Source organism: Nyctereutes procyonoides, unplaced genomic scaffold (assembly GCF_905146905.1).
Source record: "Nyctereutes procyonoides isolate TBG_1078 unplaced genomic scaffold, NYPRO_anot_genome, whole genome shotgun sequence".
NCBI lineage: Eukaryota > Metazoa > Chordata > Mammalia > Carnivora > Canidae > Nyctereutes > Nyctereutes procyonoides.
Window position 1 is genome coordinate 36,259,769 of NW_026575131.1, and position 17,995 is coordinate 36,277,763.

Below are 17,995 nucleotides of genomic sequence, written 5' to 3' on the forward strand. Positions count from 1 at the left end.
TCACTCCATTATCTTCTGGATTGCATATGTCCTGATGAGAAGTTTGTTGCCACTCTTGTATTTATTCCTCTGTGCAGGTTTCTTTTTTTTTGGCTGGCTGTCTTGATGATTTTTACTTAGGATTTCTGCAATTTGCCTATGATGTAGCAAGATGTGTTTTTTAAAAAAATTCTGCATGGGATACTCTAAGCTTCTTGGATCTGTGATGTTTTGTCTTATATTAATTCTGGGAAAGTCTCAGCAATGACCGCTTTAAAAAATTTTTTTCTCTGCCTTTTTCTCTTGTTCTTCTCTCTCTCCCCCTTACTTCCTCTGCCCCTCACTCCTCCTTCCCCTCTTCCTTTTAGCCTCTCCTCCTACTGGGATTCCAATGATTTTTTTTTTTTGGTATATTTTTTATTGGAGTTCGATTTGCCAACATAGTATAACACCCAGTGCTCATCTCGTCAAGTACCCCCCTCAGTGCCCGTCTGGGTGATGGGATTCCAATGGTCTTAACTCTAAATAGTTTGATATCATCCCATGGCTCTTAGCTGTTCTCTCTTCCTCTTTCTTTCACTCTTCCTTCACTTTATATTTCCATTTGGATAGTTCCTACTAATCTAATTTGCATTTTCACTTACTCTCTTCTCTGCTGTAACCAAATTATTCATTTCTGATATTTTTATTTTGAACATTTCTGTTTGTCACTTTTTTTGTAGTTTCCAATTTTTGCTGCAGTCACCTATCTGTTCAACATATTGTCCACCTTTTCAACTAAATCTTTTAAAATGTGGAACTTGATTATTTTGAAGTCTTTGACAGTTCTGACATCTGGACAGGTCCTCCCTCAGTCTGGTTTTATTGACTATCTCTTGATAATGAGTCATTTCTTTTTCTTGCTCTTTTATGTCTCTATATTGAATACATATTATTTTTAATTTTAGTTGTTAAGTATACAATATTATATTAGTTTCAGGTTTATAATATATTGATTCAAGAATTAAATCATTACAAAATGTTCACCATAATAAATGTAGTCACCATTTGCCACCATACAATGTTATTGCAGTATTATTGACTATATTTCCTGTGCTGTACTTTTCATCTTCATGACTTATTTTATAACTGAAAGTTTGTATCTCATAATCCCCTTCACCTATTTTTGTCTATCCCCTATCCCTCAGCTCTGGAAAACACCAATTAGTATTTTTCCTTCCTTATATTTATGAGTTTGTTTGTTTTTTGTTTGCTTTCCTTTTAAGACTCCACATATGAAATCATATGGTGTTTGTCCTTCTCTGTCCAATTTATTTCCCTTGACATAATACCCTCTTGGTCCATCCATGTTGTCATAAATGTCAAGATTTCATTTTTTTTATGACTAATAATTCCATTGTGGTACCACATTTTCTTTATCCATTCATCTATCGAAGGACATCTAGGTTGCTTTCATATCTTGGCTCTTGTGAATAATGCTGCAATAAACATAGAGTACATATATATTTTAAAATTAGTGTTTTTGTGTTCCTTGAGGATATACCCAGAAGTGGAATTACCAGATCATATAGTATTTCTATTTTTAATATTTTGAGGAACCATCATACTGTTTTCCACAGTGGCTGCACCAACTTACATTCCTGTAAACTGCATGAGGGTTCCCTTTTCTTGCCAACACTTGTTATTTCTTGTCTTTTTGATAGTAACCATTCTAACTGGTATGAGGTGATTTCCCATTGTGGTTTTGATTTTCAATTCCCTAATGATTTGTGATGCTGAGCATCTTTTCATGTATCTATTGGCCGTCTGTATGTCTTTTTTAGAAATAAATGTCTACTCAGGTCCTCTGCCCTTTTTTAAAATCAGATTATTTGTTTTTCTGGTCTTGAGTTGTACAAGTTCCTTATATATTTTGGATATTAACTCCTTATCAGATATATCATTTGCACATATCTTCTCCCAACCATTCATTTGTCTCTCAAAAATCTTGCCTTTTCATTTTGTTGATTAAAAAGCTTTTTTGTTGTGCAAAAGCTTTTTAATTTGATGTAATCCCAGTTGTTTCTTTTTGCTTTTGTTTCCTTTGCCTGGAGAGATCAACACAGACAAATATTGCTAAGGCAGATGTCAGAATTTATTGGCTATGTTTACTTATATGATTCTTATGGTTTTAGGTCTTACAGTTAGGTCTTTAATCCATTTTCAGTTTATCTTTGTGTATGGTATAAGAAAATGGCCCGGTTTCATTCTTTTCAACATAGCTGCCCCATTTTCCCAACACTATTTATTAAAGAGACTGTCTTTTTTGTATATTGGTTATTCTTGCCTCCTTTGTCATAGATTAATTGACCACATAAGCGTGGGTTTATTTCTGGGCTCTCTATTCTGTACTATTGATTTATGTGTCTGCTTTTGTGCCGGTACCATAATGTTTTGATTACTATGGCTTTGTAGTATAGTTTGAAATCTGGGCATATGATCCCTCCAGCTTTGTTGTTCTTTCTCAAGATTGCTTTGGCTATTCAGGATCTTTTGTGGTTCCATACAAATTTGAGAATTATTTGTTCTAGTTCTGTAAAAAATACTATGGTTATTTGATAAGGATTGCACTGAATCTATAGACTGCTTTGGGAAATATGAACATTTTAAGGATATTAATTATTTAAACGTATGACCATGGTAGATCTTTACATTTCTTTGTGTTTTCTCCAGTTTCTTTAATTGATACCTTATAGTTCAAAGTACACGTCTTTGAACTCTCGGTTAAATTTATTCCTAGGCATCTTATTCTTTTTGATGCAGTTGTAAATGGGACTATTTTCTTAATTTCTCTTTCTGCCAGATTATTAGTGTATAGAAACTCAGCAGTGCTCTGTATAGTAATTTTGTATCCTGCAACTTTACTGAATTCATTTAATAGTTCTAATAGGGTTTTTTTAATCTTTAGGGTTTTATATATAATATAAATATATAATTTATATATATATAGTAACATGCCATCTGCAAACAGTGACAGTTTTACTTTTCCTTTACCAGTTTGGATGCCTTTTATTTCTTTTTCTTCTCTGATTGTTGTGGCCAGGACTTCTGGTACTATGTTTAATAAAAGTGGCGAGAATGGACATCTTTCTCTTGTTCCTGATCTTAGAGGGAAAGCTTTCAGCTTTTCACCGTTGACTGTGATGTTAGCTGTGGGTGTGTCATATATGGCCCTTATTATCTTGAGGTATGCTGCCTTTCTACCCACTTTGTTGAGAGTTTTATCATGAATAGGTATTGAATTTTGTTAAATGTTTTTTTCTGTATATATTGAGATGATCATATAATTTTTATCCTTTATTTTGTTAATATGGTGTATCAGGTTAATTGATTTGTAAATGTTGAACCATCCTTACATCTCTGGGATATATCCCACTTAATTATGGTGAATGATCCTTTTAATGTATTGTCTGCTAACTGGGTTTGCTAATATTTTGTTGAGGATATTTGCAACCATGTTCATCAGGGATATTGGTCTATAATTTTCTTATAGTGTCTTTCTCTGGTTTTGGTATGAGGGTAGTGTCAGCCTCATAGAATGAATTTGGAAGCATTCCTTTCTCTTCTATTTTTTGGAATAGTTTGAGAACAATAGGTATTAATGCTTTAAATGTTTGATAGAATTCACCTGTGAAAATATCTTGTTCTGGACTTTTGTTTGTTGAGAGTTTTATCATTACTGATTAAATTACATTACTAGTAATAGGTCTATTCAGATTTTTATTTCTTCCTGATTCAATCTTGGAAAATTGTGTGTTTTTAGGAATTTATCCACTTCTAGATATTTCAATTTGTTGGTGTATAATTTTTCATAGTAATATCACAATCCTTTGTATTTCTGTGGTGTTGGTTGTAAATTCTCTTTCATTTGTGATTTTTTAAAATTTGAGTCTTTTTTTTTCTTAATCTGGCTAAAGGTTTATCAATTTTATTTATCTTACCAAAGAACCAGCTCTTAGTTTCATTGATCTTTTCTATTGTTTTATTTTTAAGTCTTTATCTTATTTATTTCTGCTAGGATATTTAGTAATTCCTTCCTTCTACTGACTTTAGGTTTCTTCTTTTTTTAGTTAGATTGCTTATTTGAGAATTTTTTCTGTTTTCTTGAGGTAGAACTGTATTACTATAAACTTCCCTCTTAGAACTACTTTTGCTAAGTCCCAAAGATTTTTTTTTTTATTCATGAGAGACAGAGCGAGCGAGAGAGAGAGAGAGAGAGGGAGAGAGAGAGACAGAGACACAGGCAGAGGGAGAAGCGGCCCCTTGCAAGGAGCCCAGTGTGGGACTCAATCCCCGGTCTCCAGGATCACACCCTGGGCCTAAGGCTGCGCTAAACTGCTGAGCCACCCGGGATACCCAAGTCCCAAAGATTTTGAACCATTTTGTGTCCATTTTCATTTGTCTCTGGATGTTTTTTAGTTTCCTCTTTTATTTCTTCATGACCTATTGGTTGCATCTTATTTAGCCTCCACATATTTGTGTTTTTTCTAATTTCTTTCTGTAATTGATTTCTAGTTTCATACCATCATGGTTGGAAAATATGCTTGATACGATTTCAGTCTCCTTAAATTTATTAAGACCTGTTTTGTGGCCTAAGACGAGAACTATCTTGGAGAACATTCCATATGCACCTGAAAAGAATGTGTATTCTGTTGTTTTTGGATGGAGTCTTCTGTATATATCTGTTAAGTCTACTGGTCTGATGTACCACTCAAAACCACTGTTTCCGTAATGCTTTTTTGCATGGATGATCTATCCATTGATGCAAGTGGGATTTTAAAGGCCTCTACTATTATTGTACTACTGTCAATTTCTCCCTTTATGTCTATTAATATTTGCTTCATATATTTAGGTCTTCCTATGTCAGATGCATAGATATTTACAATTGTTATATTCTCTTGTTGGATTGATCCCTTTATCGTCATGTAATGCTTTCCCTTGTTACAGTCTTTGTTTTAAAGTCTATTTTGTCTAATATAAGTATTGCTGCCCCGGCTTTTTTTTTTTTCTACCATTCTCATGGAATATCTTTTTCTACCCCTTCACTTTCAGTCTGCATATGTGTTTAGGTCTGAAGTGAGTCTAGTATAAGTCTAGTATAAGATGGTCTTATTTTTTTTTATCCAGTCATCCTATACCTTTTGATTTTATGTTCATTTACATTTATAGTAATTATTGATAGGTTTGCACTTATTGCCCTTTTGTAAGTTGTTTTCTGGTTGTTTTGGTGGTAGTTCTTTTCTATTGCTTTCTTCTCTTGCTCTCTTTGCTTGTGATCTGATGACTCTTTTAGTGTTAGGCTAAGGATGTCTTTGTCCTTATTTTTTGTGTATTTATTATACAATTTTTGGTTTGTGATCACTGTAAAGCTTATATATTACATCCTATGTATGTAACAATCTATATTTAAGTTGGTGGGCACTTGAGTTTGAACATATTCTGAAATTACTACATTTTTACTCCCCTACTCCATGTTTTAATGTATATGACATAATATTTTATATCTTTTTATTTTGTGTATACCTTAGCTAAATTTTATAGGTATAATTGACCTTGTCTTTACCTTCACACTAGCTTTATAAGTGATTAATCTACTACCTTTCTGTGTTTGCTTTTACCAGTGAAATTGTTTCCTTTCATAATTTTCTTCTAGTTATGACCTTTTATTTTCCTCTTAAAGGGATCCCTTTAACATTTCTTATAAGGTTGGGTTAGTGGTGATGAACGTTTTCAACTTTTGTCTATGAAACTCTCTCTCCTTTAATTCTGAACAATAATCTTGGCAGATACAGTATTCTTGGCAGTAGATTTTTTTCCTTTCAGCACTTTGTATTATGTCACTCCTTTCTTTCTGCAAAGTTTCTGCTGAAATATCTGATGATAGCTTTACGGGGGTTTTCCTCATCTGTAACTATTTACTTTTCTCTTTCTGCTTTTATGATTCTCTTTAATTTTTGCCATTTTTGTAACGTGCCTTGGTGTGGACGTAGATCAATCCAACAAGAGAATATAACAATTGTAAATATCTAGCCTTAGAGGCTTTTTGTGCTTCCTGGACCTGGATGTCTGTTTTCTTCCCCAGGTTAGAGAAATGTTCAGCTATTACTTCTTCAAATAAGTTTTCTGTCCCATTCTTCCTCCTCTTTCTGGGATCCCTTTAAGGTAAATATTAGTACACGTGATGTTGTCTCAGAGATCCCTTAATCCACCCTTAATCCATATTTTTAAAATTCTTTTTCTTTTTGCTGTTCAGTTTGAGCACTTTCCACTCTCCTGTCTTCCAGATTGTTGATCTGTTCTTCTGCATCCTCTAAGTTGCTGTTGATTTCCTCTATTGTATTTTTAAGCTATTATTCCACTCTGATTTGTGCCTTTTTATGTTTTCTCTTGTTGATATTCTCTCTGAGCACTTTTCTCAGTGAGCATCCTATGACCATTACTTTGAGCTCTTCTGTAGTTAGATTGCTGATCTCCATTTTGCTTAGTTCTTTTTCTGAGGTCCTGTCATCATCTTGTTGGAATACATTCTTCTGTATCCTCATTTTGTCTGACTGTGTTGGCTTCTATGTATTAGGTAGAGTAGCTATGCCTCCTGGTCTTGAAAGTAGTGGCCTTTTGTAGAAGGATCCCGTAGGGCCCAGTAGTGCAATCTCCCCGGTCACCAGAACCTGGCATTCAAAGGGTGTCCCTTGTGTGGGCTGCTTGCACCCTCCTGTTGTGACTGGGCCACAACTTCTGTGGCATCCTGTTGGGCAGGGCTGTTCCTGCGTGAGTGGCCTGGCTGTACTGCTGCGGGTGTGCTGATGGGTGGGGCTGGCCCCCAGCCCAGCTGGCTGTTGGGAGCAGCTGCTGCAGACACACTGGTGAGCAGGCTGGCTCCTGACATGGCTGGGTGGAAGGCCCAGCTGTAGCTGCTGTGGGCACACTGGTGAGCAGGGCTGGCCCCGAGCACAGCTGCCATAGAAAACCCAACTGTAAACTGCTGCAGGCGTGCTGGTGTGCGGTGTTAGCTCTTAGCACAGCTGGCTGAAAGGCCTGGCTGTAGCCGCTGAAACATGCTGGGGTATGGTGCTGGCTCTCCACTAATCCAGGTCAGGAGTCACTTTGGATGGATGCCAGGCCCAGTTGTGGCTGCCTGCTGGGTGTGAGGGGAAGAGTCGCTTTGGAGGGACACCTGCCGGGGCAGGCAGGCTGAGTGGTGTGGGTCCACAGGGGAATGCTGGTGGAGGGGGCAAGCAATGCCAGCAAGGTAGATGAAGTATCAGAAGTGGCTCCTGTAAGCATCCAACCAGTGGCACTCAAGGAGGGCAAGAAAGATAGCGTCACCAGCACTTCTGTTCCTGGAGAAATCTCCTACAGATCCCTGCCCATTCACCAATGGACTAAAAGTAGTAAATAATCCTCGCACGTAAGCCAGGTGCTCGTCAAACTGCTGTTCCCGTGCTGCGTCTCAAACTGGGTGATATGGTGCCCTCTGAGAGCAAGGCTCTTGCTTTCCTGAAGTCCTCCAGCTCACCCAGAGTGAAGCCTCCGTGATTTTCAAAGCCAGACACTATAGGGGCTCGTCTTCCCAGTGCAGATCCCCAGGATGGGGGATCCCTTGGCTCCTCGGGGAAGACCTCCCTGCTTGTGATAGTCTTCTGGCTTGTGGTGGGAAAGCAGCCGCAGTGCCAGAGATTGGTCCCTGACTGCATCTCCGCCCCTCCTCCCCTTCTTGATAGGGCCTTCTCTGTATGCTTTTAGCTCTGGACTGGCCCTTCTGCCAGTCTTCAGGTGGTTTTCAGGGTCAGCTGTATTCTGTGTCCTTGTTGCTCCACCTCCCCTACCCCCTGCCCCGCATCTGGGAGGAGATGAGCTCGAGATCCTTCTCCTCCACCACCTTCCCCTGCTCTTCATCTGGGTCTCTTAAGCCTTTATGAATGCTGGACCTTGTAACAGGACAGCAGGGGTGGAGGTGAATCCTATTCATGCCTAGGAAAGGTCACGCTTTTCATTCCACCAGGTCATGGATGTGGAGTGTCGAGCAACCTAGTTGGGAGTGGAGTGCTGGGTACTGCTACCTTGTGCTAGTGTGGGGCCTGGAGTGCTGGAAGGTTCTTCTGTGCTCCGGCTTTCATGAGGCCTTGGGGCTTCTTTCTCCTGTGTCTGCACGAGGGGCTGCGGGGTCTTTCTCTAGCCACTTAGCTCTGAGGCTGCCCTCGGGGCGGGCCGCTGTGTTACTTGGGGCAGGCTGGTGGAGGGGCTGGTGGGTGGATCAGGGCTTCCTTGAGGTTCCTCCGCTTTCTTGTTGTGGCCTCAGTCTTGCGCGCCAGAGCTTCACGGGTAGGGCCCTCTCTGATGGTCTTGTGTCGGTAGAGTGGGATATCCTGGTTCCTTTCTACCTCTGTGCGATGGGCATGTTGGGATTAATTTGCACGTGGTTGGCAGAGGCCCCTCCGCAGGCTACGGGCACTGTGTCGTTCAAACTCCGGCACCCTACGGAGTGGTCTCTGAAGGTGGTAGCTCTGACCGTATGGCCTGCTGCAAAGCCCTCGGGTGAGGGCTCACCCGGTGGCCCTCGGGTCACACCCTGGCCTTCCTTCCTTCCTCCGGTAACCTAAGTCTTCCGCGTCCCGAGCCCCAGACCGTCATTCTGAGGGCAAACGTCTTGTTCTGTGTATTGCTGGAGATGAAACGGCGCCCGGCACGTGGCCGGGCTCAGCCACCGACTTGAGCGGGTGAGCAGCGGGTGCAAGGCCGGAAAGCCCCGACGTCCCCTGCACTCCGGCGGACACCTGCCCCCGCCCCGCCCCCAGGGTCAGTGCACGCGTCACAGAGCAGCCTTGCTGGGGATCGCCCCACGTCCCAAGTTCGGGGAGGGGCGCCTGCGCCCAGCCCTGTGCCTGTCAGCCCGGCAGGGACCTGGCGGCTCCGCGCCCCGCCTCCCGCCCCCCCCCCCCCCCGCCCGCGCAGGGTCCCCGGGAGGATGAGCTGGGGCCTGTCTTCTCGTTTCAGCAGGGAGGCCTCGCGCTCCCTCCCCGCTCGCGGAGGCACCGGACGCGGCCGGACGATGTGGGGCGCCCTGCGAGGCTGCAGGGGGCGTTGGGCCAGCGCGGGCCCCGGCGAGTACAGCCACGTGGTGGTGGGCGCGGGCTCGGCGGGCTGCGTGCTGGCGGGGCGGCTCACCGAGGACCCCGCCGTGCGCCTGCTGCTGCTGGAGGCCGGGCCCCGGGACCTGCTGGCCGGGAGCAAGCGGCTGCTCTGGAAGATCCACATGCCCGCCGCGCTCGTGGCCAACCTGCGCGACCACAGGTACAACTGGTGCTACCACACCGAGCCGCAGGCGGGCCTGGACGGCCGCGTGCTGTACTGGCCGCGCGGCCGCGTGTGGGGCGGCTCGTCCTCGCTCAACGCCATGGTGTACGTGCGCGGCCACGCCGAGGACTACGAGCGCTGGCAGCGCGAGGGCGCGGCGGGCTGGGGCTACGCGCGCTGCCTGCCCTACTTCCGCCGGGCGCAGAGCCACGAGCTGGGCGCCGGCCCCTACCGCGGCGGCCGCGGCCCCCTGCACGTGTCCCGCGGCCGCACCGACCACCCGCTGCACCGCGCCTTCCTGGACGCCGCGCGGCAGGCCGGCTACCCGCTCACCGACGACGTGAACGGCTTCCAGCAGGAGGGCTTCGGGTGGATGGACAGGACCATCCACCGAGGTAGCGCCCGCGCCCTTCCCCCCCCCCGCCCCCCGCTCCCCTCCCGCGGGCTCTCCTCCCTCGGGCCCCCTCCCCGGACCCCCCCTCCCCGGGCTCCCCTCCCCGTTCCCTGACCCCCAGACCCCCTCCCCTGGACCCCCGACTCCCCTCCTGGCTCCCCCCATCCCTCGGGCCCCCTCCCCGGACCCCCCCTCCCTGGGCTCCCCTCCCCGTTCCCTGACCCCCGGACCCCTCCCCCAGACTCTCTTCCCTTGGGCCCCCTCCCCGGACCCCCTCCTCCTGTTCCCTGACCCCTCCCCCAGACTCTCCTCCCTTGGGCCCCCTCCCCGGACCCCCCCCTCCCTGGGCCCCCGACCCCCTCCCCTGGACCCCCGACTCCCCTCCTGGCTCCCCCCATCCCTTGGGCCCCCCCCCCTTCCTCCTCTTGGAAGCCAGTCTCCACCAGAGCACCTGTGCCTCCTGCCCCCATCATGGGCAGCGGGTGACAGGAAACCGAGGCCACATGGCCAAGGTGTCACACCCCCTAGAGGCCACACAATACAGCCCACAGCCAGTGAGAGACAGTTTGGGAGACAGACCCGGGCATCTGCAGGCCTCTGGTGGCAGGGAGAGGCAACTGTGACCAGAGAGCCCAGAGGCTGAAGGGATGTGCAGATGAGGAAACCCGGGCACTGAGCCCCGAAGCGCCCTGCTCACGGCAGGGGTAGAGGCAAGGCCTGGGTTGACCTAGGCTCCTGCCTGCGTCCACAGGGTTTTCACTCCCTTTTATTAGCAGCTCCTGGCCTGCCATCCTGTGGGGAGTAAGGGGGCCTTCCACCCCCACGTGGATGCAGATTTCAGTCCAGCAGGGACTTTCGGTCTCAGCCTCACTTGGGAGGCGGAGCTCCCAGCCGAAGGAAGGGGAAGGTCAAATTCCATCTTTCTCCAGCCCCTTCCAACTCCCCACCCCGCAGGTACCAGGAGAAGGGGGGGGGCACCATTCCTGATGTCCTTGCTCTGTCCTGCAGGCAAGCGCTGGAGCGCAGCCTGCGCCTACCTGCACCCAGCCCTGAGCCGCCCCAACCTCACAGCCGAGGCCCAGACGTTTGTGAGCAGGGTGCTGTTTGAAGGCACCCGGGCAGTGGGCGTGGAGTACATCAAGAACGGGCAGACCCACAGGGTGAGTGGGGCCAGGGCCGCGGAGATGGAAGGGGAGGAGCCCTCACCCCGGTGGTTCCTCCCATACCTTTTCAGAAATTGAGAGGTTTCAGTAAGGCTTTAAAAACTGTAAATGTGAGTGTACTCCAGATTTCAGCACGACACTGTTTTCCACTTAGCGGTGTGTCCAGATCATTCCGCGTCCCCGTGAAGATCTGGCTCACTGTTGTTTTATTTAAACCGCTTGTTTGAGTATGTGCTTTTATTTATCTCATTTAAGCTCAGCAGTTCTAAGATTTTATTTATTTACTCATGAGACACAGGCAGAGGGAGAAGCAGGCTTCATGCAGGGAGCCCGATGTGGGACTTGATCCCAGGTCTCCAGGATCATGCCCTGGGCCAAAGGCAGGCGCTGAACCCCGCTGAGCCACCTGGGCCGCCCGGCAGTCCTGTGTCTAAGACCATCATTACAGTGTGGCTGCCGCAGAACACGTATCAGCACGTGAAGTGCGCTTTAGTATTGCACACTGGAGCCGCACATCCTCTTCCTTCCTCTGGGGCCCGGGAATGGGATCCTCACTCACCACCCGGGGACATCACGCCAGGGCCGGGTTCTCAGGGTTCTGTCTGGCTTTTCAGGAATTGTGACCTGTAGGCCCCTGTGTCTTCCAGGCTTATGCCAGCAAGGAGGTGATTCTGAGCGGGGGTGCCATCAACTCTCCACAATTGCTCATGCTCTCGGGTGTCGGCAATGCAGACGACCTCAAGAAGCTGGGCATCCCAGTGGTGTGCCATCTTCCGGGTGAGCTCCCTTCTCTGCCGCTCCTCAGAGGGTGCCTCTGCTAATAAAAGGGCTTATTGTAGTTCATTAGCATGGAGTGGGGAGGGGGGCAACTGTCAGTATTCCATGGAACGGTCACATTCTTCCCAAGAACCTCACTGGACACCTCTGCTCTCCGGGGGCCCCAAGTCTTTGTGTTTTTCCCTCCTCCCTGGCTCTCCTGTCCCACTGAGAGGTGATGCCCCTCAAGCAGGGAGGCTAGCCCGTAAAGCCCGTGGGCCAGGCTCGGCTAGGTCACCAGGGCAGCCCTACAGTGAGGGGGTCAGGCCTTTTGTTTTCTGTCCTTGGGACTCAGCAGCAGCTCGGACATCAAAGATGCCAACTCAGTGCTCCAGAGCATGCTTTTCATGCTGAGACAATAACCCCAGGCCTAACATTCATCTTACAAACTATCTTTGATACCCATTAGGGCCTCTTAACTCTCTTAAAACCCAGGCTCCCTCAAAATGACCCATTTTCCTATGGAGGCTTCATCATAAGAGGCCTGTGAGAGTGTTGGTCTGTGACAGCAGCCTGCCACCCCATGTCCCCGCGTGCTTAGATGAGCTGGCACAGCGTCTGCCCAGCACAAGGCCTGATTCTCTTTATCCCTACATCAGGGGTGCAGGGTGGGCCATCAGGCCATCTGGCAGCAGCTCAGGGAGTGGTGCCTGCTGAATGCTGGGGACCCATGCTCGGGGAGGGTGGCTGCAGGGAAGGACGGTGTTGGATGCTTACAGGGGCTGCCCTGGGAGTGAGTGACAAGGGCAGGTGGCTTTGGCAGCATGAGAGGACTAGACTTGGCCCTGAGTATGGGGATGATGTCCCGGGAGGTGACCTTTAAGCCAAAGTGAACAGGAGCTGGCCTGGCAGAGAAGTGGAAGGGGTGGGGGTGGGGCGTTTTCAAAGCCAGGGGACATTGAGAGGCCAGCACAGCCGAGGCCCCCTTGGAAGCTGTTTCTCGTAACCACTCCCTCCCATTTCAGGAGTGGGCCAGAACCTGCAGGACCACCTGGAGATTTACATCCAGCAGGCATGCACCCTCCCCATCACTCTCCACTCGGCACAGAAGCCCTTGAGGAAGGTCCGGATTGGTCTGGAGTGGCTCTGGAAGTTCACAGGTGGGCGTGCTGGTCCGGGACCTGATTGGAGCTGGTTGAGGGGCAGCACGGCCTCCCTCCTGAGGTGCTGAGTGAGGGCTCTGGCCTCAAGTCACTTATTCACAGCTTAGCTCTGCCTTTCGCCTCCTCAACTTTCCCATCTGCAAAATGGGGATATATAGTCACGCCCGGCAGGCTGTTGTGAGGACCAGATGCAGCACCCCAAGGCCTGTCCAGCGTATGATTCCTCAGAGCCTGGGTGCTGCTCTGTCTTACGGATGGACAGGAGTAAAGGCACAATCAACATCCATTTCTCAGCAGTTTTTTGTCTGTTTTTGGAGTCCCAGAGTACTGCCCAGGCCAGAATGTGGTCCTTGGAGATCCCCGTCGGCATGGGTTTCTCCCACACCTGCCAGCTATGCTGTGCCAGAAAGGCAGGTGCCCTCAAGGGAGCTTCCGTGCTGGGGGATCAATGGAAAGAATCCTTGTAAACCTGCTTAAGTTTTAAGATCAGGACGTTAGTAAAGTGGAGAATATCTGAGAGGTAGGAAGAAGGTGTAGGTGTTACAAGGGCCCCGGATCTAGGTATCTGGTGTTGGAGGACGAAATATGTTGGGCTAGGGAAACTGTAACATGTTGAGGAGGAAGTCAGGTCAGCAGTGAAGGAGTCCAGGGGAAGGGCAAAGCCCCCTGGCAGGAGCTGGTATTGACACCTGTGCTGTTGGATGAGCCCCCCCCCCCCCCCCGCCCGAGGATGAGAGGCCAGAGTTGAGCACTTTGGGTCCAGGCCCCAGAATAGGGCCTGGGGGAGCTACCCAGAGAGGGGAGGCCGGCCCACCTGCTCAGCTGCCTCGTCCTCTTCTGCTCCTCAGGGGATGGAGCCACCGCGCACCTGGAAACAGGTGGGTTCATCCGGAGCCGGCCCGGAGTCCCCCACCCGGACATCCAGTTCCATTTCCTGCCGTCCCAAGTGATTGACCATGGACGGGTGCCCACCCAGCAGGAGGCTTACCAGGTAAGCAGGCCGCATTGTCCTCATTGCAGCAGGGCCCTCGGCGGGCTGCGCAGGAGCCTTGTCCTGCTCTCCAGCTGTTCAGCGGGTCCGAGTGGGGAGGGGAGAGGCGGAGCCTGGAATCTTCCTGAGGCAGTGCCAGGAATGGCTCAGGGTAGATGCCCTAGAGATCCAGACTGCTGGAAATGGACAGACGTGGCCAAGGGCCCTGGGGTTTCCCTGAAAGCCCCTGGAAATTTAAGACCATCAGGTATAAAGCCAGGAAGCAGGTTCAGGTTCAGGGAGGGGGGGAGATCTTCCTTCCCCCCACTTGTGGAAGGTAGGGGGAATCTGTCTGCTTTTAATTGGCTCTGGGTGTGGAGTCCTATCCCACGGATATCCTGGGGCCTAAGCTGCTGAGTCAGGAGGTGGCAGGTCATGCTTCCTCTGGTTCTTCTAGGTACACGTGGGGACCCTGCGGGGCACGAGTGTGGGCTGGCTCAAACTGAGAAGTGCCAACCCTCGGGACCACCCTGTGATTCAGCCCAACTACTTGTCAACAGGTAATTCACCAGCCCCCATGTCTCCCCAGGCCTGGGCTTGCCAGGTCATTCATTCAGTGAATGAGTGAATGCCTTTATGGGGTTCACATTTGTCTCTGAATCATACCCCAGATGCAAGTCCCCCTCTGCCTCCCTCACTTTGGGCTATAAACTAGCACATGCTGCTGTGTGTGTCCTGGGTCACTTGAAGTAACCCTGGCAGGTCCTTTTGCACAGCGGGAGAAAGTTGCAGCTTTCAGAACAATTCACCAGAAGGTGCAAGGAGATCTGGCTGTGCACATAGAGCTCACAGAGCAGTTTTGCTGCTGTTACTCTGAGCATCCTCCAAAAGCAGATAACCTTCCTGGGCCTGCCTCTTTGCATGCAGCAGCAAAAAGGAGCACTCCCCATTGCTCACCGACGACTCGCAGCATGCTCACAACCACAGTGGCAAGCAGCAGGCTGTCTACTCTTGCCCCTCATTTAAACCCAGGGCCTCTGGGGCAGGCTGTGTCCACCTAGGATGCTGCCTATTGGCCTTCATGAGACTCTGCTTGGCTGCAGTCTAACTGGCCATGAGTAGGTGACAGACGACCTGGTGGCTCTGTGCCCCTGAGGTTTTCCGGCCTGAGCACCCTGGTCTGTGGATCCACTACGGCAGTGGGATCACAGGGCTGGCAGGCGCTGACCGTTGCTTCGGGCAGCTTACTGAGCCTCTTCGTGCTCAATCCGCTGGTAAGAGGCGGCACCTCACCTGTCTCTTCTCATTGACAGAAACCGACATTAAAGATTTCCGCCAGTGCGTGAAGCTTACCAGAGAAATTTTTGCCCAGAAAGCCCTGGCACCATTCCGGGGGAAGGAGCTCCAGCCAGGAAGCCACGTGCAGTCAGACACAGAGATAGATGCCTTTGTGCGGGCAAAAGCAGACAGCGCCTACCACCCCTCGTGCACCTGCAAGATGGGCCAGCCCTCTGATCCCACTGCCGTGGTGGATCCGCAGGCCAGGGTCCTCGGGGTGGAGAACCTCAGGGTGGTGGATGCCTCCATCATGCCCAGCGTGGTCAGCGGCAACCTTAACGCCCCCACCATCATGATCGCGGAGAAAGCAGCGGACATCATCAAGGGGCAGCCTGCGCTCTGGGACGAGGATGTCCCTGTGTACAAGCCCCAGACCCTGGCCACCCAGCGCTGAGGTGGACACTGCCCGAGATGCCTCCTGACGAGCCAGGAGGGTCAGCGCAGCACCCACCCCGGGTGCCCTTTCCTGAAACTGTCTAGGATGTCACAATTCAGTGGCTGAGAATGAGTAATTTCTGAGGCTTGGAGACCAGTACAAGCAGCCAGGCAGGTTTCTTTTCACCAGCATTTTCCCCACAGGCCTGCCTCCTAAGGGACAGGAGAGAGGGCTAGGGGGCAGGCCTGCAGAGGATGGCTGACTCCTGCCACCGCCTTGTCTCAGACTCCATGGCACACTGCAGTCCAGGGTCTCCCCCCGGCCGCCCTCTTAGTGAGGGCAAGTGGCTCCAGGAGTGGGGTGCTGGCTAGAGGGCACTGGGTTCTTGGGGTAGGGGTGGGGAGCATCCTCTGGCTCAGGCTGCAGCCTTGCAGCCAGGCCCATGCCTAAGCCTCGGGCATCCCTGCTCAGAGGAAAGCTGCCTGCCGGAGGAAACACGGGCTGCTCTCTCTTCTACTTCCTGAGTCCCCTCCCAGTTGGGTCCCTCTGAGGGCCCACGTCTCCAGTGCTCTGGTTCTTAACACAGCCCCATGAGAGCATTTCTGGACCTTGTTCAAAGAGGAGTCTGGAGAACCTCTTCAACTACCATAGGTTTCCTGATTTAGCATTTTAAAAGATTTTCCTGTTACCGGGGAAACCTAGAATCCCAGAGCAAACCCCACAGACCAGACCTCTGCTCCCAGCCAAAGCGGCTAGCCCAGAGAGGATGCTTTCCTGTCAGCCCGGGGAAACGACTCACAGTGGACACAGCTGGCCAATTTGTATTCCACAGGCATCCGCAGGAACAGACGGGGATGGAACCGAGGCTGATGGAAAAAGCAGTCAAGTCTAACTACGTACCTGAGCTTGTGAAAATAAACTGGCAAAGATTTGAGTTGGGGGGGGGGGGCAGTGGGGAGAAACAGATACAAGTAGCATTTAAAATAGCTCTTTGATCTTTAAACTTTCTCTAATTCAACAATGTAATCCAGTACCTGATTTTTGAGTGGAGATGCCTCAGCCAGACTGTTCTTACAAGGTGATGAAAACTAAATGCATTTTGGATTGATTTTTCCGAAGATCTCCAAGGCCACCATCTACGGCAGGGGAGAGAAGAACTGTGCTATGGAAACCTGCTGAGCGGGACCCACGACAAGGAGGGGAGGGAAAGGGGGCATTCCAGGCTTCGCCCAGGATCGAGGTGGCCTGGAGGCCAGACAGCCACAACCTGTGTTTGTGAGAAAGACCTTCCAGAGAGAGAGGAAGAAACCACCACACTACTCCTTCCTTTAAAAATTTTAAGTATCTCTGGTTGAATCTTACCTGTTATTTTCTGTTCCAAGGGAGGCTCTAAGTGCTAGGAGATCCGTTTCTCCTAGAGAGCTTCCCCATCTGCCTGCAGCCGTGGTGCACGGTCATCACCCTCGGGGTCCTGGAGCCGCCTGCAGGGGTGAAAGGACAGCGGGGCAGTGCAGGTGCCCACCCCACTGCTCAGAGGGCCAGCAGGCAGCGAGCTTAGTGGGCAGAGGGGCCCCAGGCCTGAGCGGGACTGTGCTGACCTTCGCTCGTGCGGGTGGGCCAGGTGACCCAGCCGATCACTCCTGCGGCCTCTGCGTTCTCTGAGCCCGTGGCCAGTTTACTACTGTGTCCGCCCTGTCAGATAAGCAGAATGACCTGTGGCCAGAGGCACAGAATGCTGTACGGCCGGATGACATCTAGGCCCCTCGCCCACTCCTGGTCACTGAGTCTTGTTCCCGATGATCACACACCATGTGCAGAAATAAGTCTCAAAAGAGAACACCGTGAGTGTCCTACATCCAGGCCTCCCGGGACTCAGAGCGGAGCACCGTGCTGTTGGGGTCCAGCCGAGGGCAGAACACTGGGCTCTGAAGCGGCTGCTCGCCCAGGCCCTGCCCGGTGAGTGTGCAGCCACCTGGCAGGGGGGAACCGTGGCCCGTTGTCGCAACAGCAGGCCGTCTCCAAGTCCCTGCCACGAGGGAAACTTGGACCTCAGAAAGAGGGCCATTGGCTGCAGAAGCCCGAGAGGGAGAAGGGTGCCCACTGGGTTAGGGGAGCCATGCCACAGGCAGCAGCTCTCCGGGCACCCAAAGACCAGGCCAGCACTTGCCCTGGGAGGAATCTTAACTTAAGCCCCTTAGCAAAGACCCCCTGATGCTCACAAACAGAAGAATGTACTTTTCCAAAAATGGTTGAAGTGCAACAGAGCTGTGTATTACCTGGGCGGGCCCTGAGCATGGACCCCTTCGAAGAAGCCTATGTCCAAGCTGCTGCATGAGCTGAAGGTGCTTCCTGGTAGCTTCGGGGTCATAGCGCACAGGTGGAGGAGCAGCCCGTCTGCAGCATGACCGGAGATGGCAGGTCCTGGGAGCCGGGTCCTGGCACTTGGACCTGCAGCCTCTCTGCTCCCCAGGCAGACTATGGGAGTCCTCGTTTCCATAAATTCAAATAGAGTCTCCTCTCCAG

The 17,995-nt window shown here is 50.2% G+C and overlaps 1 protein-coding gene across 5 annotated transcripts in view; it reads left to right on the plus strand.

Annotated features, from left to right (window-relative positions):
• Positions 1 to 17,563, plus strand: part of CHDH (choline dehydrogenase) — a 38,031-nt gene extending 20,468 nt beyond the window's left edge. For 3 of the 5 annotated variants that reach the window (XM_055342667.1, XM_055342671.1, XM_055342670.1), the window contains 7 exons: positions 9,013 to 9,707; positions 10,715 to 10,866; positions 11,517 to 11,646; positions 12,651 to 12,785; positions 13,637 to 13,779; positions 14,216 to 14,318; positions 15,072 to 17,563. In XM_055342667.1, the coding sequence (XP_055198642.1) occupies positions 9,068 to 9,707; positions 10,715 to 10,866; positions 11,517 to 11,646; positions 12,651 to 12,785; positions 13,637 to 13,779; positions 14,216 to 14,318; positions 15,072 to 15,490 (1,722 nt within the window). In that variant the 5' untranslated portion in view covers positions 9,013 to 9,067 and the 3' untranslated portion in view covers positions 15,491 to 17,563. The remainder of the gene's footprint in view (positions 1 to 9,012; positions 9,708 to 10,714; positions 10,867 to 11,516; positions 11,647 to 12,650; positions 12,786 to 13,636; positions 13,780 to 14,215; positions 14,319 to 15,071) is intronic. The other 2 variants (XM_055342669.1, XM_055342672.1) reach the window with 1 other exon arrangement.
• Positions 17,564 to 17,995: the final 432 nt, after the last annotated feature.